General features: G+C 41.3%; 1 protein-coding gene and 1 long non-coding RNA gene across 2 annotated transcripts in view; both read left to right on the forward strand.

Annotated features, from left to right (window-relative positions):
- Positions 1-27,991, forward strand: part of SEMA5A (semaphorin 5A) — a 462,739-nt gene that overhangs the window by 226,646 nt on the left and 208,102 nt on the right. The window contains exon 4 of the mRNA XM_036896667.2: positions 11,039-11,084. Within this exon, the coding sequence (XP_036752562.2) occupies positions 11,039-11,084 (46 nt within the window). The remainder of the gene's footprint in view (positions 1-11,038; positions 11,085-27,991) is intronic.
- On the forward strand, positions 13,101-26,667 carry LOC130682254 (uncharacterized). The gene is made up of 2 exons (XR_008995476.1): positions 13,101-15,027; positions 25,695-26,667. It is a non-coding gene; the product is annotated as an uncharacterized LOC130682254 (long non-coding RNA).

The following is a 27,991-nucleotide window of genomic DNA, read 5'->3' on the forward strand; positions in this document are numbered from 1 at the left end:
GTATATATTCCCGTAAAGTCACAGTGGATGAACAGGCAGATACTAATTTAGAGTAAGGTCCTCCTTTCAAAATGACTTTGCCACTGGTTCTAAACAAATCAGCTAAATTTGGGTTCACAGAAAGGCCATTTTAAAATATTGACTAATATAATTCTCTTTTTTGTTTGGTGGTTGTAATGCCTATTGTTATTTTAAAGTTTTATCTTAAAATTAATCTTTCGGGAGTTGTATATGATTAAAAGGAAAACTGGAGATTTTGATGAGATCAGCAGCTCTGCTTCCAGGAGCCACCCCTTCTATTTTCCGAAGGATACATTTTAATCAAGTTTACATAAATTAAAGGTAACTCCTGCTGAAGTGGAATGAAATTAGCAATTAGGAGTGAAGCCAAAAAGCAGTAGCCCTCACCATGCAAAGAGATCCCAGCGTTGATGGTGTTTGCACTGTACTTACATGAATTACCACTGAGGAAGAGGGGTGGCAAGCAGGATGGCGCTCTTCCCTTCACCCCTCCCCACCTGGGGTTTGTTTTAACCTTTCCTTCATAGTTTAAATATTTGGTCTTCTCCAGCCTTTTCCTTGTCGGTGGTGGCCCTCGATTCACAAACGTGTGTTTTCCTCTTTAGATTCTCGGCTTACCTGCCTCCTCCTCCCTGCTATGCTTCCTTCTTCCACTAGGCCTATTTGATGACTTAACCTAATTTGTATTAAAAAGTCCTCTCTTCATCTTCTAGCTTTGTTCCCTTTGGTCCACTACTTGCTAAACCTCAGTGTACCTAGCTATCACCCGGGGTGTGCATTCAACAGGAAGCTTCCTCTGCCCTGCTCCCATCTCTGCTGGCATGGTGAGCTGGAGGGGTCTAGGAGGGTGGGCTACTGGTGACCACAGACAGGTGGTCTCCAGATGCTCTTGCGGGAATGACTTGTAAACACTGTGTTCCTTTTGCTGTCATAGAAAAACAAAATAACCTGGGTACTCTCTTCCTTGCTGGAGTTGGGGAGCTGCTCAGGCTAGCACTGTTACTTAGTTATAAATATTATATATACATAATCTTTCCTTTTCCAAAATTCCATGTAAGAGCCAACAAAGGGGTGTGATAAAAATTAATCAGCCTCTCTCCTTTGAGTGCCTGTGAGTGCCCCAGGTCTTGAGTGTTGAGGGCTTTCCTCCTAGGCACTCACACCCTTATTAGTCCATTTATTTACTCTTTCACGACTCTTCATTCATCAAATATTTATTGAATCTACTTTATGCCTGAAAGTACCTTAGGCATTGGATTGGGGAAATAAAGACGAAACATAGTCTCTACCTGAAGAAGATTTCATAGCCTAGTAGAAGGGATGACAAGCTAAACTCCATGAGTTGGCCTCCTGTTTTTGTAAATAAAGTTTTATTGGAACACAAGTACCCTTATTCATCTGCAGATTACCTGTGGCTGCTTTCCAGTTTTCACTGTAGAGATGAGTAGTTGCAACTGAGACCACAAAGCTGAAGCTTTTGCTATCAGGCCTTTAAAGAAAAGGTATGATGACTGGGTATGGGGAACACAGACAGTTCGGCTCTCCCAGGGAGGCCTGAGTAAAGGGCCCTGGTAACCCCTGGAGTACAGAAACGTGATGGTCCTTGGGGTGCGCTGAGAAGGTCCTCTTTCAGGTTAACCTTGGAGGTGCATTAGGAGTCTGGCAGGTGGGAGAGAGCCTCCCTGCCTGCAGAACCACACCATGGGGAGTCAGAGATCTTGATGAGGCCGAGATAAACTCGGTGGGACTGGACCTGTTGGCGACTGAGAGGGGAAGTTGTTACAGATGAGGCTGGAGTTACGGGTGGGGTCATACCATGGAGGAGCTCGGACGTAACCCTCCAGACCAGTGATTCCAATGCTAGCAGTCACAGAAGTCATCTGAGTGGCCTTTCAAAAATGTAGATGCCTACAGGCCTCTCTTTAGATAATTTGAATTAGACTTCCTGGAAGTAATGTTGGAATCTTTGATTTAATCAAGCTTTTGATGCTCTGATGCTCTGGCAAATTTGAGAGACTCTGCTAAAGGCATTAGGAGCTCAGGAGGTTTTTAAGCCTGTATGTAAACGTGCTCAGATTTGATTTGGGAAGATACGTCCACCGTACTGCATGCACAGTGTGCTTGAATTTGGAGGGAGGGACAGCAGTTGGCACTTTGGATCATGTGACAGCAGAGGGAAGCCACACTCAGGCAGTGGTAGTGGCAGTGCAGAGGAGAAGGCAGATTGGAGGCCACTTTCACAGCTTGGTTGGGCAGTGATTGACAGCCAATCGAATGAGGTGGCTGAGGGCAGGGTCAGTGTGAGATTTGGGAGCAAGATTTGGGAGTATGGTTTGTGATGGCATTAGCTGGGATTGAGCACATGGGGAATGAGCTGTGATTCTTTAGTGATTTGAAGATACATAAAACAAAACCCTCAGATTTTACTGACTTAAGATAACCCAGAAAAATAACTGTATATGGAGATAATTTGAAAAGTGAATATTCCTAGGAGCACACAGGTTAAAGGAATCATACGGAGCTCAGATGGCTTTTTTTTCAAATGAAAAATGGTCTCTATTAACTTAAAAATGGAAGGGGGCAAAGCAAATGCCCAGTGGACCCACAAAAGCAGAAGTCGCAAGTTAAATTTAGAGCAATCCTCAAAGAGATTTGCAAGTAATATTTGAAGCATAATACATTTTAAGTTATCAGTGTGATTAATAACAATATTAGTTAATAGCTTTGCCCCAAATATGATTTTACATCTCTGAAATTTGGTAATAGCATTGGTCTTAATTATGGCATGCCCCTCAAAATACCATCTGTTATTTCATTCTACTTGATAATAACAACAGGCTCTACATCTATTTCTGTGCCTTTTAATCTTAGTATTTAAACATACAAAAATGCTGCTAAAATAGCTTGATCTTGGTTCCTATGTATTCTTTGAAACATTTCTAATAACCAGGACTTTTAAGGGGTTTGAAGTCGGCTTTGTGGACTAGGAAATGAAGTAAGCCAATAAAATTTTGGAGTGTGTGTACTGGACACATATGGTAACAACAACCATAATCAGAATTATTCATAAACTGTCATAGTCTAAACTATACATTTATGAGTTTTGAGGAGAGTAGAAATAATTCTGAGTGAGGAGGCAGCTTATAACCTGACAAATGTATTATACATTTGTCACCTATTTAAAAATATATTAGCAAAGTTAAAAAAAGCCCTCAGCATTCAAAAACTGTGATTTAAACATGATCCAACTATTTAAATACAGGGCTATATATTTGGAATAGCTTGGTAATTTAAAAATGTAATTAAACTCCCCAAAACTTGTGGAAAAAGTTCCTAATAGATCTTTCTGGAATGGTAATAACCACAGATAAAATAAAGGCTCCTGGAATTTGTTTCTTCAGCTAGCATAATGAAAGTCTTAGGAACAGCGATCACAGATAGGGTGGTGAGCTACATGATGAAATGATGGTGACAGGATGAAGTTCAATCTTCATATTCTTTAAATTATTGCTATGATTGACATACTAAGTATTTGCATTTAGATAATTAAAATAATTTTTATAAAATATTTTACGATTTAAAGAACATAGTTACTACTATTAATTTTCAAGTCTATCTAATCTTCAAGTGCAGTTGAACATGTGAGTGCTATGTAGGATATCACTAGTTCAGGCTCTGTGCCAGCTGGATATTGACAATAATTAAGACGGAATCATGTGGTAAAGAGACATCATAGAGAGGATGAAGCTGGTACAGGTGCAGGAAAAACCAGCTATCCAGTTGATGTCAGCCCAGATTTACCCAAATGGTGATGGCTTTTATGCAGTATGTGTTTTCTCTGCAGATTGTCCCACGTTAAATCATGGACTAAACTTTTATGAAGCAACGAAAACATATTCCTACCGCCATTGTTTAAAATCTTTTAAAAAGTGAGTTTACTTGCTTTTCGTTGTTTGTTTTCTCTTAGTGCAAAATGCCTGTTTGTCTCAGTCTTTTGCTCCTCAGATCGAAGCAAGCCTCTAACCTACAGGTGCAATAAGAACTTAGAATTTTTTTCTTTGATTTTATAGCTATATTCATCAGAGACCAATTGAGTTATTCTAAGAGAATGTCATTTTAAAACACCTGTGTCTTTCATAATTAATGGAGGTCAGAGTTAAGTTTTATAGTGTCTCTAGATAAAATGAGTCATTTAGTTAATATGCTCATGATGGTTCAACCTTTTCTTTAATGCCAGCTGAATTTTATTACTTTACATGAAGACACAAATGAACTTCGTCTATTAAAACCCTCACCACTTAGATTGGAGAGTAGATTGTTGTGCTTAGTGATTTGTGGCTAATAGGCCACTGGGGAATGTGATGGGAGGCAGGGATGAGTTATTCAGTCCTACAGTCAGTAAGTAATAAACTCTGGTGAAGAGGGGGGAAACGCTCAGCTTCCTAGTGGGGAAAGAGTGAGTGGGCTTCAGGATTGTCAGGTTGCGCCTGCTGAATTTAATGGCTTTGTGATTTGAATTATTCAGTCTGTTGGATCTGTATATTCCTCATATATTATTACTCCTAAAAGTAATACAGTTATTACATTTGAATGTGCAATGTCAATTTTATTTCAAGACATCTAAAGAAAGTAGGTCCATACTAAAGGAGGAAAAATAAAAAAATACTTTTATTTATTATAGCCATAAAACTGAACATTTATGGCATGGTAAATTCTTGCTCTGTACTTCCATAATGAGGGGGAAAATGGAAATACAGAATAGCTTCCTTAAGCTGTACAACTCATGCATTCTAAGAATTCTAATCTCTTAACCTCTGCACCACTGCCATTCTCCCTGAAGAATAGCAATATTCCTTATTACTACCTATTTACATCTAGGGGTGTTATGAAGATTGATGAGACCACTTAAATACTTTGGGTTGCTCAAAGCATTGCCCTACTAGAGAAAATGACCCTATATGAAACATTTGGTTAGCATTCCCCATTGGCTGGGAGCCAGAATCATTACTCCTTCATGTTGGAAAGGTTGGTAGCCTTTCTTGTGAACCTCACATATATTGTTTTCCCTCTTCTCTGTGCTCACGATTGCAGGATAAAGTGGTTGCCTCTTCTGTAATGCCCTGGAGAATAGCCACTTGCAGGGGACCATAGATCTTACTTTAGTGTGTGAGTGGCCCAACATCTGGGAATATCAATTTTTTATTCCATTTAGAAGATTTTCTTTCTTTTTGTAATCTTTAACTTCGTAGGTCATTGACTCTAACTGTGATAGATCAAGCTGCCTTGGGAGATTTCAGATCCCTAGTGTTGCTAGCTGGTTTGGAAGTCTTCCAACAGCAAAAATGCACTTGGACTTGTATTTGGTACCATAGAGTTTCAGGGAAGGGGTTTGAGAATAGTAGAATCCACATTGTGTTTTGTCAGATTCTTAAGTTCCAGGGAGGCGATTAGGGAATTCTATAAACATTTTATTTATATTTCATCTTTTAAAATATATTTTTAAAGCATTGAAAGCCATGATAGATAAAGTGAATACTAAAATGTGTAATATTACAAATGTCTAATATGGAAAAGTCCAGGAAGGCATTCAGTTGCTTCCTGGGGTCTTGTGTTGTCTGTCATCATGTATTAAATGTTCGAAAGTACCTACCATCTCTTTGTCTCCAAAGTCAAACAAATAGATAAAAGCAACAAAAAATATAACCAATCAACTGACACAAATACAGACCTTAAATAGATGTTGAGACCATGCAAGATTATAGATTCAGTAATTCTAATTTCCACATTTTCAAGTCAGCTTAGTCTATTGACTTCATGATTAGCCAGTATTATATGTACTCATTAAGTTTTTATTCATAAAGAATATCTTACCTATTTTATATGCTGAGATTTCTTTTTTTTTATTTTGGTATCATTAATCTACAATTACAGAAAGAACATTATGTTTACTAGGTTCCCCCCTTCACCAAGTCCCCTCCACGTACCCCTTCACAGTCACTGTCCATCAGCGTAGTAAGATGCTGTAAAATCACTACTTGTCTTCTCTGTGTTGCACAGCCCTCCCCGTGCCCCCCATGCACTATACATGCTAATTGTAATGCCCCCTTTCTTTTTCCCCGCCCTTGTCCCTCCCTTCCCACCCATCCTCCCCAGTCCCTTTCCCTTTGGTAACTATTAGTCCATTCTTGGGTTCTGTGATTCTGCTGCTGTTTTGTTCCTTCAGTTTTCCTTTGTTCTTATACTCCACATATGAGTGAAATCATTTGGTACTTGTCTTTCTCCACCTGGCTTATTTCACTGAGCATAATACCCTCTAGCTCCATCCATGTTGTTGCAAATGGTAGGACCTGTTTTTTTCTTAGGGCTGCGTAATATTCCATTGTGTATATGTACCACATCTTCTTTATCCATTCATCTACTGATGGACATTTAGGTTGCTTCCATATCTTGGCTGTTGTAAATAGTGCAGCGATAAACATAGGGGTGCATCTGTCTTTTTCAAACTGTAGTGCTGCATTCTTAGGGTAAATTCCTAGGAGTAGAATTCCTGGGTCAAATGGTATTTCTATTTTGAGCATTCTGAGGAACCTCCATACTGCTTTCCACAATGGTTGAACTAGTTTACATTCCCACTGAGATTTCTTTTTAAGATTATTTGAAACTTGGTACTCAGTTGAAGAAATAAAAATACTTGAAAAGTATTTTTCAGGAATTTATTGAAATATGTCATGATAAAGAGGCTTTCATTAGATGGTCCACATATGCATTCATCCAGCTCTACTGTCACTGCATATGTCTCAAAAGGGTCACAGTCTTTCAGGAATTTGTGTTATATAAGTATACTTACAGGTGGTATAGTTAAACTCTCTCATTTCATAAATGAGGAAACTTCATAAATAGTAAGTATGGCAGGCAATTTCAGGAAGAATACATGGGAAATAAGGAGGGAAAAAGGAGGCACAATTTAATTGGCCAGACCAGTAGAATTAACATGTTCTCTTAATGGGAAAACATATGTCACAGTCAGACCAGTCTCAAAGGTGAAAATCAGTTACCTAGAATCAAAAACTTGTCATTACTAGTGCTAAGACTTGAATCATCTCAAAATGATTTGTAAGTGCATCTTGAAATGAACAAAGAAGACATGTACTGTAAGACCTATTACTCTGTTTCTGTGTCTGTTTGCACATGCATGTGTGTTTGGTGCCAGTAAAATTAGGAAGGGGACATTGGATGACTGATAGGCCATGTGGCACAATGGGACAAGGGACACCGAGGTGGGGGTCTTGTTTCTAATTGTAGGACTTTATGTGAATCCTAATAATCTTGAATAAATCACTGTGCCTTTACTTTGCAAAAGTTTCTTCACCTACAAGTTGAAGGGTATATACTCTGTGTTGACAGCTTAGCTCTAGAATTCTTGGATTCTGAGATTTTTTTTTTTAGACCGAAAAAAGAAAAAAATGGGAACAGGTTAAAAAAAATCCCCAATTTCTATCTTGTAACCCAGAAAATACCAAAGGAAAAGTGGAGATCTTTGGTACTTTTCTTTATGAGGATGTTGGGTGTGGCAGTGGAGCTCGTGGTGGTGTGATGGCCTCTCACGATCGCTGTTCTGCCTTTCCTAGTAAGCATGCTTCCGCTTCACTGTGGAGTGCCTCTGCCATACTGGTTTATCACTGATGAGATGGTCATGAGGGCATCATAGTTCCCACGTGGTCGGGGAGGGAAGTGTAAATGGTTGAAATTCCCTGCTTCTGGCTGGGAATGAGGAGGGATACCTTTACTGTTGGGACATGAGAGGCAGACAAAGAATGGTCAGCAGTTGGAGCTCCTTGGGAAGACATGGACAGAGTGTGACACGGTTGTCATCATACATCAGCGTTTTCCTGTCTCAGCCGTTCAGACCACTGTAACAAAATCCCATACAGCAGGTGCTTCTAAATGCCAGAAATATATTTCTCCCAGTTCTGGAGGCTGGAAGTCTAAGATCAGGAGCATGGTTGGGTTCTTGTGAGGGCCCTTCTCTGAGTTCAGGCTTCTTGCGGTGTCCTCATGTGGTGGAAGGGGTGAGGCAGCTCTCTGGAGCCCCTTGTATATGGGCAGTAATCCCATTCATGAGGGCTCCTCCCTCATGACCTAAATAAGGTCCTACCTCCTAATACCATCACTTCTGGGGGTGTTTGGGGGAGACACATATGTTCAGACCATGGTACTTCCCCTGTGGAAAACACCTGAAAACTGGGTGCAGGGGTTTTAGAGAATGATCTCTATATGTCCTCCGACACCCTCCTCAAGAGAGACAACTTTGAACTTTGCTCTCCAGCTGTCCTGCCTGAGTCCTACAGAGCAGTCACTACCATCCTTTTTCTTCAGTGGCCTGAGGACACTTCCAGTTCTCGGCTTGTGTGTGAGAGCTGCTGATTTGAAAGCTCCCTGAGATGGACAGTGTGGTGTGGGCCTGCAGGTGTATCGGTTGGGGGTGTCCTGTGATACCCTCAAGGTCTTCAGGTAACTAATGACTCAAAATAAGGTTGGTTTCCCATATTAGAAGTATTTACAGAAATAGTCTGTCTTAAAAGAGCCCAGAGCATTGGCCAGTGTGATGACTGGTTCCCAGATCCATGAGAAGATGACCGACGTTGACTTCTTTTCTGAAATCCAGTGATGCCACTACCACCCCCACTGACAGCAGCCCCAACCCCCGACACACAGAGGCAGCTGCGTTTGCTCACGCCTATGGCCTGGAACTCCTAGAGGCAGAAGGGATTTCACTCTCTGTGCAGTGGAGAATATGGAGAATATTTCAGTGTGTCTGGCAATTTTAATATTGTCCATAAACTGCCTAGTAGGAGTTAGAATTGATTATTTTTAATGGGTCAGACACCATCCTGAGCATTGTTTCCCTTGGATCTGAACCACGGAGTAGACAGGACTGTTGGCTCCGCTGTGCTCCACTGTGTGGGTAAGGAGACTGAGGCATAGCTGCCCCCTTCCTGCTGGATGGTGGCAGAGCTCAGGCTTTGGCACAGGTAGGCTTAACTACTAGGTGATTCTGCCTCCCTCATAGAGGGACAGTGACTGCGGGCAGCTTCCTCCAGCTCAGAAGCCAATAGGAAACTGGCCGGAGGGAAGGCAGCCAGGGTGTCCTGAAGGTAGGGAGTGCATGACGGCCAGCAGCCACCTCTCGTGCCACTTCTGAGTGCCTCACTGGAAAGGTGCATCTGTGTGGGTGCAGGGACTACCAACTGCTCTTAGAGGAGTCATGCTGGTCTCCACATCACATTGGGCAAGAGTTTGGCCCACCTGCAGATGCTAGCTTGCCTCTGGGGTGCCCTCCCTGGCAGTTCCACTCCTCTCTTCCCTCCACTCACTGAGTCTGCACTGGCTCCCCTGCAGGGAGATGTTTCTGTTGGAACTCCTCCCTCTGCATGGTGCTTGACTGAATAAAGATAGACTCTGCTGCTGCCACGTTCCCTCCTCGAAGGCATCCCTAGTCTGGTTCTGCACAGAGCATGAGGACTTGACTTCAGCAAAAGAGAGGGGAAGTTTTCCCACACACAGCTTTGTGGTGGACATGGCTTGTGCCAAGCAATGCTTCTGGGAATTTCTTGGACATTATTTCAGAGGTTAAACTGGAGGCGCAGAAAGAGCGTGGTAAGGGGCCTGAAGAAATCCCTGTGGTGGTTTGCACGAGGCTGTGGTCATTGGGCATAGGATGGCAGTGGCCTGGTGGTGGGGGACAAGTTGTGAAACCTGAGCGCCGCAGGCAGTTACTAGGACTGCCGAGAGCACCCTAAGAGGGAACTCAGTGCCATTCCTACTGCCGTGCCATGTACTGATGTCATTCCATCCCTGTTCACACAACGAGGTTGTTCCTTGCTTCTCTCAAGACTTTGCCCTGATGTGGCTGTCCCTTGTCATTTCTACAGGGACAGCGTCTTCACTTCTGACATCTACCCACCTCCCCAAATAGTGAAACTAATCTACTTTGATTCTTGCTGGTGATGGAAAAATTTTGTTACTGTCTTAGTGTCATAGGAATGACCTGGGACCAGCCCGTTATGATGACCTTCCGCTGCTTAGAGAGCCCGCCCCCCACTCATGCCTTCATAGGGTCTGTTTTCTGTTATATGCCAGTTTCTCCCTGCTTTATTGTTTACCCCTGGGCTGACTTTCTCCCCTGCTCAACTCCGAATGTTGTTCCTGCTGCACCAGCTTCTCATCTGCATGACGTGGCTTGAGGTGGAGGCCAGGGCAGCTCACACGAGGGAGGCTAGTTTGTTATTAAAATTTACAATAATAGAGCCCCACACCTAATGTAACTGATTTTTATGCTTTTTCCCTATACTCTGCTGATCTCGATCGCATATTTCACTGTTCCCTCTTCATTGTTGAGAACTAATAGTTTCTTTTTCTCTAATTTCCCATTTCACATCTGGGCAGCCAGAGCTGACTCTTTGAAGCCCTTGATGGCAGACCTACATGTTCATGCTTCTAAACTTGCTATGTACGGACTCCCGCCAACAGGATAGAACACTGTAATACTCAGGATTCAACAATGTTGTTGAATTCAAAACCTGGACATGTTTAATGATAAAGCATGGTCAATGTAGGTGATCTGTAAGAATGAAGGCCCAGAAAAGTGGTTTTATATTGTTGTACTTACCTTAAACTCGTTTCAGGATCAAATGCCCACATCCTTATGTCTATTCCACATAGATCAAGACAGCCAAGTAGTAATTTACATTTCCCTTAGTCACACACATACACATGCACACAAACACCCTTCTTCTTTAATTTTCTTGCCAATCTCAAATATGTGTCTGCTGACAAATTGAATGTGACTCTGAATGTTGAGGTCCAAGGAAAACTGTGCTATGTACATTCTTTGCAGGAGGATGCTTTGGAAGCCAAAAATCATTAAGTTTTTTTCCCTTGTTCTTGTAATTTTTATGAACTGTTATTTTTTGGGGGTCTGTTAAAAATAAAACTGCTCTCTTTTTGTGTTTTGTAGAAACTACCTCTTCAGGTTACAGCTGGAGGATTTGTCTCTGATCCAGGTAGGTGCGATTTATATTTCTCAAGCTTCTCTTCTCCATCCCACTTAGTTCACTGTGTGAGGGGGTGAAGATGGATGTGTGTAAAGGTATTAATCAGGGCAGAGCAGGGGTTCCTTTGTTCAGAGGGTCAGGCTGGAGGACTCTCGGCTGCCCTGTTTGCTCTGAGTCATCACCTCCTTTAATTCCCAGTTGGCCCTTTTCTCCTCCTCGCAGCCCCTCTTCCTTTCATGGGCATCATGAAAGGATATGCTCTTCATCAGGTGGTACAGGATTCAAGGGACATCTCCTCAGTGTCTGGGATTGCCTGAGTGTCTTTTTACCCCAGTTAGAATAATCGTTGATCATTTCATTTGATGCATTTAGTCATCATATTCCTGTGAAAATCAACCCCCTTAGAAAAACATCTTTGTTTCCTCTTTATTATTTATAATTAAATAAATTTGAATATAGGGGTTAAAAAGCACATATATCAAAGAATTAGTGATGATAGATAAAATGTAATATATCTGTTTCAGTTTTTGCACTTTGGAGAAGGAGCCTGAGATTCTTATGCCTGAATAGAGTAATCTGTAAAGGCCTGCTTTCGCTCACGAGTCTTTTAGAAGGGTCTGATAACCAGGGTCTCCTTGGAGAAGGAGAGAGTTAAGATTCTGAATACATTCTTCACCAAGAATCTAGAAGAACCTGCTCCCTGTGCATAGTTTGAGAAAAGTTCTTAAACCAATGTTATTATCACCCTCATGTACTAGAACTTTAAGAAGTGATTGGAGAGAAGTTTATATTATTTTCTTCTCTGTGTAATGCTCGTATTTGTGAATGGAATACTCAGGAAACTTTAGAGTCATTGTTTCATATTAGATCGATCTCTTATTCTCCGGGGCCTTATAAATAAGCCAGTGCCACAAACAAAGCTAATACTGGGATGAGCAGGGGCTTTGCGGACTGGTGGACCTGGGTGAGCAGTCTAGCTCATGGCTTCTAGCAGCTGTGTGGGTTTCGTCCCCTGTGAAGTGGCCACAAAGCACTAGCCTCCCCATATTTTCATTGCAAAAACTAAAGTAAGGTATGCAAAGAAGAAAAGGCCTGGTAATTTCTCAACAAATGTGAATTGCTTCATTTTTCAAGAAGTGGTAATAAGAAATTATCATCATAGTCATTTCATCATACCACTCAATGAATTAATTGTCTTGCTACTGCAGTTTAGTATAGAACAAGTCTTTAAATAAGTTGATTGGTGGATAAAATCATGAGTACATTTATAAGAAATTAGAATGATCAGTAGTGTAACCAAATACCATTTTGAAACTCTGATTTTAAATGATCATATAAAAACTATAGAGCTTTCAATAGAAACTGTATATTCTACTCATTTAGATTCTTATGGTATATTATCTGGCATGTTGTATGTGTTAAAAAGTGAAATATGTAGATGTATGTGTACAAATATTTGTTTACATGTACATATTCATTTATTTCCTAGTTTTCTAGTTCTCTTGGCTGAGAGTGTCTAGAAGCATTGTAATCCCAGAAGCAATGAGTTCACATCATACACAATATTTGGTTTCTAAACTTAATTCTCCACTAAAAGGAACAATGGTTTCATGGAAAAGTAGCCGATTCTAGAGCCAGGGTAGCAAAAGTCCCAGAAAAGCCTGGAAAATGTTGCTTTATGAATTAAGGTAGTATTTAAAGAATAATAAGGACAGGTCAGAAGGACTTAGGAGCCAGCTGGAAGTGGGTTCACTGAAGAAATCTGCAACAATGTGATTGTTAAAATAAATAATGATGGTATCAGTTTGTATTACATGGAATAAACTAAGAATCCATGAGTATATATGAACCTAAAAAATAAATAATGGATAAATAAATGAGGCAGAAGGGACAGCTCTTCCTTAAAAGACCACCTAACACATACTGAAGGAATCAAAAATTGAGACTAGCCCTTATTGAACCACAGACAAGGCTTCATTTGATCAGCGCTTGTGTGTGTCAGCAGGGCCCACTTGCCCGTGCAGGCTTGCGTAGTCTGGATCTCTCTCCATCACCTTGGGACACTGCACCTTGTCTGTAATGTCAAGTGGCTCATAGCTTCCTAAAATAGAGGCTCTTTCCCAACTGTAAGCCTTTGCTTGTGCTGTCCTCTCGCTCCTAAACCTTTTCATCCTATCCTCTTCTCAATCTAGAAAAGGACTGCTCAATCCGGCTCTTCCTTCAGCTGTCACCATGTCATTAACCCATTGTGAGTCTGGGATGATGACCCTCTGATACATTTCATAGTCTCATAGCCTTTATTTCTGCCTAGCACCTGTTGCCTCATATTGAAATTCACTAAGTCTTGTGAGGGACATTTTATTTCTCTGTCTTCTCAGTGTTGGGTTAGACTAGGTCATTAGATTAGGTTACCTGGCAGGTGGTAGACTCAAGACAAATGCCTGTATGTTTTAATCCTTCATATACAGTAATATATTCACTCATTACCTTTTTAAACTTATCATTAGCAAGGTGTGGGTAAGCTTCATATTTTTGTCCCTGAATTTAAGAGAAGGAAGGTACCACAACCCGGAGACTAGAGCAATGAGAAATGCTTTCTGAAGAGGCATCCTAAAATGCATGTGTGCATACTCTCATGCCAAAGGATGATTCTAGAATGGTGCAGGTAATTCCAGACTCTGATGCCTTCCTGTCTTGTATGTCAGTCACCTGTCTGCTCTGTACTGTTGTATCCTTTTCCTCACCCCAGAATTCTCCTGCCTTGACATTGTTTTAGGATCAGTAATGAGAAAGCAGATAATGAAAATCATTCCTTTTTGCTTTTCTGTTTAGTGATTTACATGGAATTCTAGAGATACACCCCCCAACCCTGAATTAATGTGCTGGTTTTCCTAGAGTAGCCAGTGCAGTGCCTGGCCACAGCAGGAGCATGAGGGGCACGCCGTAGTGCATCCTCTCCCTGTCCCCTTCCTCAGGTCAAGGGGTCCTCATGCAGCCACTTGGGCATCCCAATTTGTGTTGTTTGGAAAGATGAGAAGAGGGGTTCCAGCTCTCATTCCTGCCCGAGTGGTGAGGGCCTGATGGGGACAAGTTGCTGGGACTCTGAGCACGTTCTCCATCCTGACACGGTTGTGCCCGTGGCTCAGGATGGGAAACCATGCGGAAACCAACTGATAAGAAAAGTGGACTTTTGTGGGGTGGCTTCAGGATGAGAAACTCCCATTAGGGCCAGGTTGCCTGGTAAGCCTGATGTTGGCGAAGGTCCGGAACAGGAGTCAACAGAGCCTGAATTGGATGCCTCTTTCTCTTTGCTTCCTGAGTAAAGCAGGGACAGTACTAACATGGATTCTAATGCAGTAAAAACTGGAGCCAGGGTGGGGGTGGGAAGCAATTACTCTGTTACCTCGAGTGAATATTACTCATTTGAAGTAAATCTCTTGGCATTGCCACAAGAGTATTCACATGCACATAAATATGCCAACAGGTATAATCTTGTACTTGGAATATTTGTTATGATTTTCAAACAGGCATGCCTTAACATAGTAAAGTGAAAGACCAAGAGTGAGTGATAATTTAAGGAAATAAAACCTGTTTTTTATCAATGACTAGAGAATCGAATATTGATGTGATGTCACTTATAAGGCATCTTTGCACTCAGAGGCTGTGATAAATTTCCTTGCAGCTTACCACATGCTGAAATTTAGCTATTGCATCTTGGCAACCCATCCTTTTCAGGCATGGTGATGCAAGACATGGCAGTTTGCCATTATGCATCTCTCCTACTTCTTGTCATAATAACAGATTCAACTCTTCACCGTTACTTTTCTTCTTGCCTTGATCACAGAGGTTATTTAACAAGAACAAAGCTTTTTGAAAAATATTAAAACACAGCTGGCCTCAAGACTAATTGACAACATTTGTCCATCTGGGCCTGTACCGTAGATGGCCCAAGGTAGATTCTCCTTGAACAGTGTCCGAGGAGCACAGAGGGATGGTACCTCACTTAGCCTATCTTTGTAACATTCTTTTGGGAAATAGCTCAAAATCCATTTTTATATTGTTTTGTTACTGAAGGAAAGGAAATCATAACCTTTTTCTCACAGCTGCTCAAATGAGCAGAAAAATTGAAATCTGTGTTCTAGTTTGCCACCTTCCTCTCTAAGATTTATAAATTGAAAACTATTTAATTCTCTGACTACCTGGTCAATATTGGTAGAGAATTCTCTTGAAAGTTAAGGTGGATGTTAACTTGGTTTCCCTCTAAGGTTTGGGGAACTGAGTTCAAATTGAGACATTTTCTAAACCCATGTTTCTCAACTGGGGGCTTTTTAACCCTTTGGGAACATCTTGTCTTCACCACTGGCAGGGGGTCAGCTACTGGCATCGAGGAGGGCTGAGGAGCCCTGTGTTAGGCAATTGCTGCCTCAGCTTCCATATGTTTTGAAGAAGACACTTTTCTAGTCTGCAGTGTTAAGATTACTTGACTGAATCTCGAAGATCCTTAATGTGCTTAGGGAATTTTCCTTTTAAAATTTCTTCATGTATTTAGCCAAACACACATATGAATCCTTAATGGCCATTTCTGAAGAAGCTATTGGAATTCCTGAGTTTAAATTGCTTCCTTTCAGTAGTATGGAATAATATCAATACTCTCTCAAATGGGTCATACCCATATGATAAAACTATCTTCTGTGGGAATTCTTTTGTATACTTTTAACAAATGGTATATTAATTCATAATTCAGAATAACATTTTAAATGAGATCTTCACATTGATTAATTTTTAAAATCAAGTATTTTATTTATATTGGAAAAGGAGAGACTGATCTCTCCTGGAGTCCTCAAAAATCATGATTTATTAATTCTTTTGCCTTTAATATGGTCTTAAAGTCATAGTGTAGAAGTGGAAGGGATCTTAGACATTATCTTTATGCAAACCTTGCAAGAGTCTGCAAACCTTGGCTTGCAGATCACAGAGTTTTATTGGAACATAGCCCCGCCCTTTCCTGTGCGGAGTGCCTGCCAGAGATCATCATTAATAAGTTTATTGGAACACCGGCTCACACATTCCTTTACCTATTGTCTGTGACTACCCCATCAGCAGGATCGACCAGTGATAACAGACTGGCTGTCAAAGCCTAAAATATTTACTATCTGATCCTTTAATGAAGAGTTTGTCATCTGTTATTATACCTAATACATAGCAAATTCTCTGTATTTCCGGAATGGACAAGGGAACACAATCTGATGTAGTATAATTTCTTGTTTTTGCCTTTTTTTTAGTTTTTCAGACAATGTTTAGTTGATGTATTTATTTTGAGTCCCTGTGCAATAATTTCGTATTCTCAGTAGACCGGGACCTACCGGTTGGGAACCTAAGATAGCATAACAATTCGTCCCCAGATTCTCATCTCTTAAATCTTCTCTCTTGGTGATAATTCAGTTATCTGTTTTATCCTCCCATTTATTCAAACACATTTATTTCCTGTTCCTCATAACTTCCTGGAGGATTTATAGTTGCTTATGTATATTTTGTATAGATGAGGTCTAGATTTTACCGGTGTCTGAGAGTATTATTCAAGTTGAATTAGCTGCTGTTAACAAACAGCCTGCACTCTTGGGGCTCAAAACCTCAGTCTGTGGGGCCTCTACTCTCAGCTCCACCCAAGAACGTAGGATGTTCTGTCTCCCATGCCCCCATCTTCAGCCCATGCCTCCAGGGGCACCTTGGGAGAAAGAGGAGATCCTTCTGCCCAAGTTCTGGTGGCCAGAACACAGTCACATGGCCTCAGTGAGCTGCAGGGGACCTGTGGCTCTTCTGCATACCCAGGACAACAGGCATTGGGCATCTGCATGCAGGCATTAACATTTTTTCCCAGCCAGCACTGCAGAACAGGACTAGCCCCTAGGGATGCACTTAGCTGTGCCCTGCTCCTTCCTCCCCCACCCTCTGCCATTGCAGCTATTCTAATTGTCTACTACACACAAACATTTATTCACACTTCTAACATTTCTGTAGAAATGAAATAACAAAGTGGGGATAATTTGAGCAAAGTACTTAACCTCTGGACATCCACTTTCTCCCTGGTGGTCTGTTGAGGAGAGCCAGGAAGAGCAGACAGAATCCTCCCTGCCCTCATGTCAGCACTAACACTTTCAGGCACCCCCCCACCTTCCATTGCCTCTTCCTTCTGTAATTGCTTAAATAACACATGGATTCTTCCTTCTTTGAGGAAAACTCTCCCTCTGACTGGAAACTGGGCATTATGAGTACTTGGTGTAACTGCAGCACCCTAATTCACCATAAAATGATGACAACAGTAACAGTAGCATTTCCTCTGCCCTTGACTTCACACTCAGCTCTTCACAGACATCATCTCACTCAGTTCTCTCTGCATCACTAAGGTGGATATGTTATTTTCAGTATTTTATAGAAGAGGAGTTGACCGTTGGAGAGTTTATGTGATTTAAAGCAGGATCATGCAGCTGGTATGTGGCAGAGCTAAGATTTGGACCTGGGTCTGGTGGACCTAGAGGGCAGTCTTGTAGTCACTAGCTGATGTGCTCCTTCACTGTTCTCATTGGTCTGAGTGCCATGCCACCTCTGGTGACAACGGCTTCCAGTGAACGTATCATTGATTGAAAATTAGAATTTGTATCGTGATTTTAGGGCAGGTTCCCTAGAAGTCTGAGACAGTGACTTGTGGTTATGCTCTAGTTGAGGGCGCACTCTCAGCAGCCAGACTCAGTAGTAAGAACCAAACAGAAAGTAACTAGGTATGCCCTCGCCCAGAGCCTAGCATGGGCCTGATCCCAAGGGAGCACCGGCGCGTGATGGAATCTCAGTTGGCCCGCTTTGAGGCAATGGGGGATGATGATTTACACCCAGCTCCCTCTTGTCATTCACCCACAGATTTTCCATTTTGGTGGTGACTTGTTTTCCAGTGAGATGGCTCTCATAAACCAAGAAGGGGCAGCTGTCAGCCAGCACCGACAGTCTCCAGAGGAAAGTGCAGTGCTCTGTGAGGAGAGTCGGCAGGGGATGAGAAACACCCCTTACAGAGTGTATTCCTCAGTATTTTTATATTTCAGGTATCATATTCAGGCTTGTCCTGGTGTTCTGCACCCTGATGCATAGATACTGGTTTGTACAATGGAAGAAGTGAAATGTTTTTATGTCTTTGAAGGAAATGTAATACATGCTTTATTATCAAATTCAATGCATTCTGTTATGTTATACATGCCTTAGTTTTTAATAGTTTCCTCTATCCATTTCTGAATTTATGCTTCGCTTACAGCCTCAAAAACTAAGTTGAAGATGCATGAATATTTTTCTCAGTTGTGTGGATCATTTAGTTTCATGAAACAAGGTCAGGAAATTTCTGTAAGCCAATAGCAAACACTGTCTGACAATTGCAGGTTACTAGATAAATGGAAGGGCCCATTTCATTTATCTAAAAGGCATTTCTACTTCTATTTCAGAAGTGACTCCAGTACCTGACATAACTGTTGAATGATAGGCATACTTAGAATTCTCTGCCCTGCTTTCATTTTACTTATTTGTGTGCCTTTCCCAAAATGCTGACACAAATAGATAAGTCAGTGCAACAGGAAAACCCTTTGTTTCCAATATAAGTAATGGATTTCTTGTTTGGGTAAGAGATTGTGTATTCTGGAAGCTGAAGTCTCTGTGTTACCTAGGGGCCAAGTGAAAATGAATGGTAAGGGAGAAATAGAAATGAAAAAATGTGAGTCAGACTGGACTACCATTCTGTAGAGTGAATGGACTGAGACACTTGATTTGGTGATTCTTCAACATGTGAGCCATTTATCATCCTGAATTTACTCAATAACTCTGACAGAGTTGGATAGAGTTAACTGCAGATAGAGCTGTGATGGTCACTGCCCTTTTTCCATGTATGTCCATCAAACTCTCCATTTTTGTTCTTTGACAGCTAACTTTTTAGAATTTGTATATTATATCTTCATTAGTTCACAGTGTTTAATTTGTTTGCATCAGTTCTTTCTGGCCTGGGGGCTGGCCTCTCTCATGATAGGCTATGATTTCTGCTATGATTTTATATGAGTTGGTTGCGCAGTTTAATTCTTGAAGTTCAAACCTATGTTTCATTTTGGGGGATACTCAGTTACTGTTACATGTTTTCTAGAAGGCACAGAGGCAAGCTGCCCACTCAGATACTCACTAATAGGTAGTCTGCTTAATAAGGACATAGGTATGACTATGTATGAAATTGTGTTAATATTTGCAGTCCAAAGACCTCATAAAGTTTTTTGATGAAAAACTTTTATGAGAAAACTTTTAATCATGATTTAGATAAAAGAACATTGAAATCAAAAGTAGTTTTAAAGTATAGCCTTCAGTTTCTGGTTCATGAGGGTGGAGAGAATCCACATACTGATCCTCCATCCATTAAAAGTATAACAGTTAAATGGCAATAAAAATAGTTCTGCTGCTCAGAAAGAGAGAAACAAGCAGACATTTTGGCACTCTTACAGAGGTGTAGTCACAAATTGAAGACCTGATGGGCCTCAGACACATGACTCATCTTCTGCTTGAAGATGTTTGCCAAAATTGGATGATGCATGGGTCTTGGAACTAAAGATCTAAGCTAAAACAGAGTAGAATGAATCTCCCATGGTCTCAGAGGACTAGGAAGCTAAACACCCAGTAGATTCCTGATGGAAAACCCCGGAAGACCCTGCCCTAGAAACAAAGATGAATCAAGTATATTGGATCTCTCCAGATGGCACCACAGCCCTGACTTGGCTCAGGCTCTGCCTTCACCTCCCAGCCACTCCCAAATCTGCTCAACAGAGGAACAAAGCTCGTCTCTCTGAAGGAAGACTCTTTGGTGGAAATAGCACAATTTGGAGTCTTTATAGTCTTTTATCCAAAATTTCCAGCATGCAGTAAAATATTCTAGACATGTGAAAGGGCAAGGCCTTGTGACAAATAAATTAGATAAACTAGGCAATAGAATTCCAGTTAGCATGATAAACTGGAAGACAGGTTGGTTTTGGAACATACCTAAATTGATGTATAGAGAGGAAGTGGGGAAAAAAGGTAAAAGGAAGACACCTATGACACCTTCAAAACTCGAGAATCACACACTCACTATCTATATTCATACTCATTATTGCCAAGATGTTTCAGAAATGATTGAATACAACACTCATTAGGTTAAGTTCCGCAAAACCCCCGAAAGATAAATAATATAAATTAACACACAGACATACAACAGCCAAACTGCTGAAAACTGATAACACAGAGAAACATCTTAAAAATAAACCAGAGTGGGGAGAAAGACCTGTAGCCTTCGGTGGCATAGAAATACGTTTTACAGCTGATTTTTCAACAGAAACTGCAGAAACCAGGAAGCAATGGAAGAAGCAGTTAGATACCCAGATCTTTTCCCTCCCTTTGTGGTGCAGTGTAGCAGCTCCTGTGACTTACTGAAAGAAGAGGTTGAATTTTGGAAGGTGAAGAACCTGGAGGTATATTGAATGAGGGGACTCAGAAGTAGCTTTGAGCTCCCATTTCAACAATCAGGGAAATGAAGTGTAAGTCTAGGTTGTAAGATTCCTGGCTCCTCCCCCACTGTGTAGTGCTCTTGCTCATGTACATTGTATATGGGCTTTTAGAACACACAATTTTTGGCATCTAACTAGCTTACAAGTAGAATTGCAAGGCTATTGATATTAGTGGCTACTCCAATACAAAAATTAATCACATTTAGAGCAACAGGTAATTTAAGTCCTGGTCTACAAAGCAATTCACATGACCAGCTCTGATTTTCTTCACAGTTCCCATCATGAACCATAGTGAAACAAAGTGAACAAAAAGTTTATAGGAAATAAAGACATCAAGTTATAATGAATGTCTTCTGAATGAGAAAAGATACTACATCCATGAAACAAGGAAAAATACTTAGTTTCTAGAAAGGCCTTAAAGATTATGTTTAAAATAGGATTGTAAAAGTGATAATTTTCAATGGAAAATTAGAAAAGAAATTTGATAAAGTCTCCAAGAAAGTAGAGAAATGAAAGGATATGTGAACAGTATGTGATTTCATACAGGAGGCCCAAAATAGAGGTTCTGACACCAAAGAGAAGGAAAGATACTCCAGGATGAGGGTAAAGGGAGATGGACATGAAATAGTTGAGCTGCAGGCCTTCGGAGTAGATTGGAGCACATGAAGCACTAGATGTCTTTCCAGGACAATATCAGTAATGAACTACCTGAAGTGTTTGAATATATTTGGAGAAAAATACAGACTTACAGTTGAGCATGAGGGACAAATTAGTAATAAGTACATAGGAAAAGAAACAAGAGTCCTGCTATAGCTTGAGTATGTGTATCCCCCTAAAATGCATAGATTGGAACTTAACCCCCAGTGTGGTGGTGTTTGGAGGTGAGGGAAGAGGCTGTCTTTAGTGTATTGGATCTGATGCATATACCAGTGTGATTTCTTTTCCTGTTTAGAATAAGCATTGCCATTGGTTGAGGGAGTCATTTAGCTCTGGAGAAACACACTTGACGTGTAAATACAGCTCTCAAAAAATTCATCTGGAAGTCAGATTTAAGCCAGGTATCTCTGTCTATTAGAAAGAAAATACATTGAGGCTGAACATTGGGAAGCATCTTAGTTTTCTAGGCCTACTGTAACAAATTACTGTACATTCAGGGGCTTAAAACAGCAGAAATTTGTTCTTGCCCAGCTCTGGAGACTGTGCTCTGAAACTGAGGTGTCAGCCCCAGGGGAGAATCCTGCTTTGCCTCTGCTGTCTGATGGCTTGTTGGTGCACAAATCTAATCTCTCCTTCATTCTTCATATGGCCTCTGTGGTCAGAGTTCTCAAATCTCCCTTACCTTTCTGTTACAATGACATTTGTTATTGGATTTAGGGTCCAGTAGGTAACCTCTGATGATCTCAACTTAAGGTCCTTAACTTAATTAGATTTATAAGGATCCTTTCTCTAAAGAAGGTCACAGTCACAGGTTCCAGGTAGGTATATCTTTTGAGAGGCCACCATTCAACCCAGTGCATGTAATATTTAGGGGCAACTTGGAGGGAAAATATTCCTGTGCTTATACATCTTTGTTTTGAAGAGATCCTACTACTCATGTAATGTCTCCTTGTGTTACAGCTGCAAGATTTTTAAAAATGACTCTTTCTCTTTCTCTTTTTCTCTACCTGAGGGTTTCTTGATCTCAACATGATTGATATTGGATCAAATAATTCTGTGTTCAGGGGCTCAGTCCTATGCATTGTAGATGAAGGGTAGATGTTGCATCCCAGACCTCCATTCACTGGATGCCAGTAGCGCTTTGTTCCTTTCTTGCCAATGGGTTTCAGCCCCGGGCAAGTTCACTATGGATTCAATGTGACCAAAGAAATGACAGTAAAAAGTTCTCGGGGTGAAAGGGTCATACCCAACTTAATTTCCACAATGGCAGGTCAATCACTAAAATCCCATTCACTCAGAGTGAGTCTACAGGCAGCAAGCTGGTCTAACCCTCTGGGCCTCTTGCCCGCACAGCCGTCCTCTGGGCCTCTCTGCCTGCCCAGATGTCCTCTGGGCCCCTGTCCTCGGTGCTGCCACCACTCCAGCCTCTGCTCTGCTCTCCTGCAGCCTTGCAGCTGTGCCACCGTGTCGCCCAGAGCACTGGGCAGAGCTCTTTGTATAGCGTCAATAACAAAGTATTGCCCACACATGTGTAGTGAGCTAGCCAACTGGGACCAGGTGAGAATCCTGGCCACAGGAACTTTCATTTCATCCACAGCACCCCATTTATGACCCCCAAAATGTCTCCAGACACAGGAAATGTCCCCTGTGGTATAAAGTCACCCGCAGTTAAGAAGCATGGCTCTGTCCCCACATTACACAATGATGGCAGTGAATGTTTTCCGATGGAAAGGCAAAGAGCTAAGAGAAGAGGGAAGTAGAGATACTGGAGACAAATATGAATTCTGCCTTTTCTCAAACTTGAAATGGAGGAAATGTTTTTTTCTGGCAAAACAAATGGACTATGGCGCAGGAAGGAGCTATAATCAATGGCCCCTTGCCCCTTGCTGGAGAGCATATCCTGTGGATGAAGGAGGAGGTCGGTAATGTCAGTGAGCTTGTATGTCCCTGCATCCATCCCTCGGTGGTGTTCTGGCATGCCGCTGCCTGAAGGGCCACGCGAGGTGGGTGCAGCCCTGCCTGTCTGGCTGCAGCCACAGGTGCTGCAGTCTCTGCAGATCCCCGGGGCAGGCTCCTAGGCCAGGCTGTGGAATTGGTGGGGAGTGGTAAGAGTCAGATGGTAGTTTTCTTTGTGTTCACATTTTGGGTGTCATTTCAGTGCTGTACTAAGGTATCAGGGTGACGGTGTGGGAACTTCCTTTGAGCTGGGCCCCTGGAGGGTGTCAGGAGCACTCCTCCTGTTGTATCTCAGCTGCACTGGGACATGCATGGCCAGATACCGTAATGGAAGAAGGAAGCGTGAAGCGTCGCTCTTGTCTCTGCTTTTCATGGTAATCGCTGCCAAGTTTATCTTTTAAGTAATCTTTGGCTTTTTATAGTTTCAGTTAGGAGTGCAAAGAAAAGTGTTAGACATTTTGGCCTCTGTTCCAAACCTGTTCAAATGACAGGTGCTGGCTAATAATGACATTCTGCCTAAGGCTATATACCTAAAGGGATGCTTCACATTGGTAGCAGAACCGGCCCTGCCTGGGTTGACTTGGGTCACTGGTGGCACCCTGCTGGTAGCCCCCCGACTCATTGCCCTCTCTCCCCAGTCCAGCAGCCAGGGCCAGGCCCCTGACAGGAAGCTGGCAAAAACCCACGGTCATCTGCGGGCAGGATGGGCAGTACTGCTGCATCCTCAGCTGGCCTGCTTCCTGGTCTTTGCCTCATCTCCTCCAGCTGAATTTAAACGTCCCACCTGTGCCTCCATTGGTATGTCTTTTGCTCAGATTCTGCCACCTCTGTCTATACTGTCCCCCAAATCAACCGCTCTCAGGTATTATTGTGATTGTCCCCCTGACTGCCAGGCTCCCATAACTCTCCTGCTCTTCGTAATTTGCTTTCCTCTGTCCCATCAGGATGAGGCTGGCTGGCTGGCTGATCTCCAAAGGACCCTCCAGCTCTCAGATTCTGAGACTTGCTATGGCTGTCTCCTTCTGCATTAGTTAAGCACACCATCAATGTTTAATTAATATTGAGGGTGCAGCAAATCCAGCTCATTCTGTGTGTCTCATGGCCAGGTGACTTTGGGCTTGGTTTGTCAAGCCTGTCCAAATGACTTGCCACCAATCCCCGCCTCTCCTAACAGCTCCATAAGGGAGTATTTACTCAGGCTAATGGCCTCCTTCACAGTGGGCAGGGTGAAGGCTGTGAGCATTCACTACTAAGATACTGTAATGGTTTGACAATTACACATCAGTGGGGCCATTTGACAGTGCTTGAGTATGCTCATCCTTCTTCACTGAAGAAGTCACTCTGTATAGTTAAAGCTGCAAGAATGTCAGCTACTATTGAGTCTTGAGAAAGAACCTTAATCACACATACTTTCCTTTATACTCCTTGTTCAAAATTCTGTGCCAGAGAACAGATCTCATTTTAATAGTCTCTAAAAATGGAATCAGTACAGCACTAGAAAATTAAAGTATGCAAATATTTTTTTATTATTTATACATTTTTGTTTATTTAAGAAAGAACTGTTCAAAGGTTTTCAAAAAAAAATTGCTTTGTGATGCTTTTACTCCAACTGTCTGTCCTAGTTTCTTTAGGCTGTTGTGATAGAGTAACAAAACCTGAATGGTTTAAAACAACAGAAATTTATTGTCTCACAGGTCTGGGGTCTAGAAATCTGAATCAAGGTGTGGGCAGGGCCGTGCTGTCCCGAGGGTGCTAGGGAGTGTTGTCCATGCCTCTTCCACTGTCAGGTGTTTGCTGGCCACCCTTGGTGTCCCTGGCTTGGAAATGTGTCACTGTGGTCCTAGGGCTGTCTTCTCCCTGTGCGTCTTCACGTGAGGGCTTCCCTCTGTGCTTCTCAGTTTTGGTGTCCACATTTCCCCCTTTTTATTGAAAGCACACCAGTCATAATGGACTAGGGCCCACCTGAATGACCTTATTTTAACTTGATCACCTCTATAAAGTTTTACTTCCAAATAAGATGGCATTCTGAGCTCCTGGGGGTTAAGATTTCAACATTTTCTTTTTTTGGGGACACAGTTCAACCTGTAACACCATCAATATAATTTACAATAATACATGACATTTTGGTTACTTACATTTGTAATTATATATTTTTCAGTTTTGTGCCTCTGTGTGTGTGCCCGTGCATCGCACAAGCAAGCAAGTTTATTTCCTCCCTTTGTGGGATATTTGAGTTGATGGTACGGAACTTAGAAAAAAGTTGTGGGATTTGTTTTTTAATATTTTTAAGTTGAATTTGTCACTTTTTGTCATTCAGTTGTTGATAGATTTTCCAGCATCAGCACCGTGGCACCTTGCTTCTCTTTCCTTTCCACAACCCTTTCATTCTTCATGATGAACGTTCGTGTTGCTGGTCACCCCCTCTGAGCTCATCGCCCCGTTGTTCTCTCCCCAGTGTATCACTTCAGTGGCGTTGTCTTCTGGAGGTTGATCCTGAAACTTCAGCCATAACTCAGTGACAGCTCTCTGGGGGGAAAGGGGAATGCCCTGACATATATTTTGAGCACACAGAGTTTGGAGCATGGCATCTTACACAGAGCAAACACTCATTTGTCTTTCCCTCCTCTTATTTATTTTCTCTGGCCAACATTGTCACTGCTCTTAATAATTCTGAAATTTCAAAATAATAAAGTACTAGAAAGGTATTTCATAAGCTGCTCCTGAAATTTAAGCATCGTAAGGCATGGCATTGGAGCCAGGTGACTTTCTGCAAGACATTCTACATTCATATTTGGTTCAAGACTTTTTCAAATGCAGATTTCCCTTTCTAATTAGAGAAAAACGAACAGCCAAGTTAACCTGAGCATCAAAGTTATAAAATGTAAAATTTTTTAAAATTAGACATCATAAAGATCTGACCAAGCACCTAAGCAGACGATGCCTTTTGCATCTGAGTAAAATGGAATTTCCCTGAGTCACCATACATGTGAATGTGTTCAGGGAGTCAAAGGAATTTGTAATTTATTTACCTTAGTAAATACAGATTTTACATCGATGGCTTTTTTATTAGCCTTACATGTATGAATGAAAATATAGGGAATTTTTTTTTCCCCCAAGGTAATCATAATTAAAATGGCCCTCATCATTTTGAAGCATAATTGAAGCAAATGTGTATCATCGTAAACTTGTTGCTCATGGTCACGGACACAGAAATGTGCATGAACCAGGAGCAGTAGATGTTAGAGGTTAGTATACACTTAAAGTAAATGGGAAGGAAGGGAAAAAGGTGATTCAATTAGAGCAAAACTCTACTGTACTTGGCACGAAGGCAATCAGTAAATTGCTCTTTAAATTATTTAATGTCTTACTGTAACATTGTTATCTTCTTACAACTTTTAATTTTTTTTTACTCTTTTATTAGGTCATAATTCAGATTTCAGGCCCAAATGTATTAGTTTCTTTTCTATACCATTCAAAGTGAATTCTGTAGAAGAGGCACATTAATTGTTAAGAAATACATTTGTGGGAAGTACAGTTTTCCAAATAGAACACAGACTTTCCAATTTTTATAGAGAATGTGTGTATTTTAGTTACAGAGTATGTCACACCATTATGTGCAGGTGGATACTCAGAGAGCTCTGTGTAAATATGTCACATTTAGCTGTTTTAAAAAGAAAACTATTTCACCAGTTTTTGACAAACTTCAGTTTGTCCCAGCTGTTTAAATAAAGCCAATATATTTGGAGATTCATACGTCAACCTCTAAGACATTCTAAGTCTGTAAATGGATGTATAAATAGTACTTTAATTATATATTTTATACCCTGAAGACCTGTTTTCTGACCTTCTAAAATAACTGATGTTTTTGGACACTGTTTCTTTACTCATGTGAGATTCAATTCTCTATTTCCTTGCCCCAGTTACACACCCCTTTTAAAATTAACAGGGTAGCCTTTGAGGTTTTAAGTCCTTAATTATCATTTAACACATTAAAATTCCCTTTAGATGATAACTAATCTTCTGTTTGCTTCACTGGTTGATCAGGGTTCTTTGGCAAATGTAAACTATATTTTCTGCTCATTTTACATAGTATCAACGGAAGCACTGAGTGATAGTTGGGTGAGGACTGTTATTTTCAGCCAGATCTTCCAGATTTGTGCAGTGTGATTCTCTAATATATTTAAAACATGAAGAGGTTAACCTTCCTGAATTTTAATGATAGAGTGGTGATCTTAGCCAACATCGGGACATTGCTGTACACATTCCTCTGTAGGCTAAGAGCTCAGCCTGCACTGAACATTATCAGGGCTCCTGTTTGACAGGCACCATGTTTATCTGGACTTTGCATATGGTGAAAACTTGCTAGTGTCACACACTTTGTGTCTTGGCACTCTGCAGATAAGGTCCTGGAGTGCAGCACACATGCTCATGATCTGCCTTCATGACCATTATCAGATTCTGCCAAGCCAAAGATCCGAACACTCACTGGGAATTATTTGGCCTCTCATCTCTCTCTTTGCTCACTTAATTCTAAAAACCAGGTATCCTCAACTCACAAAGGGAAGTTTGTTCTTCTATGTACTGCCTTTTCCAGGAGAATGGGGGTTACAAATTCAAATTAGGACAAGAGGATTTCTAATGTGTTAACAGCGGTTCTGGAATCTGTTAGATCATCAGATTCCCTTGAATAGACTTTTGGAGATGGAAATCTCCAAATTCCTTCAGTGCCTACTGAGTAGGAATTTGGGGTCA

Source organism: Manis pentadactyla, chromosome 2 (assembly GCF_030020395.1).
Source record: "Manis pentadactyla isolate mManPen7 chromosome 2, mManPen7.hap1, whole genome shotgun sequence".
NCBI lineage: Eukaryota > Metazoa > Chordata > Mammalia > Pholidota > Manidae > Manis > Manis pentadactyla.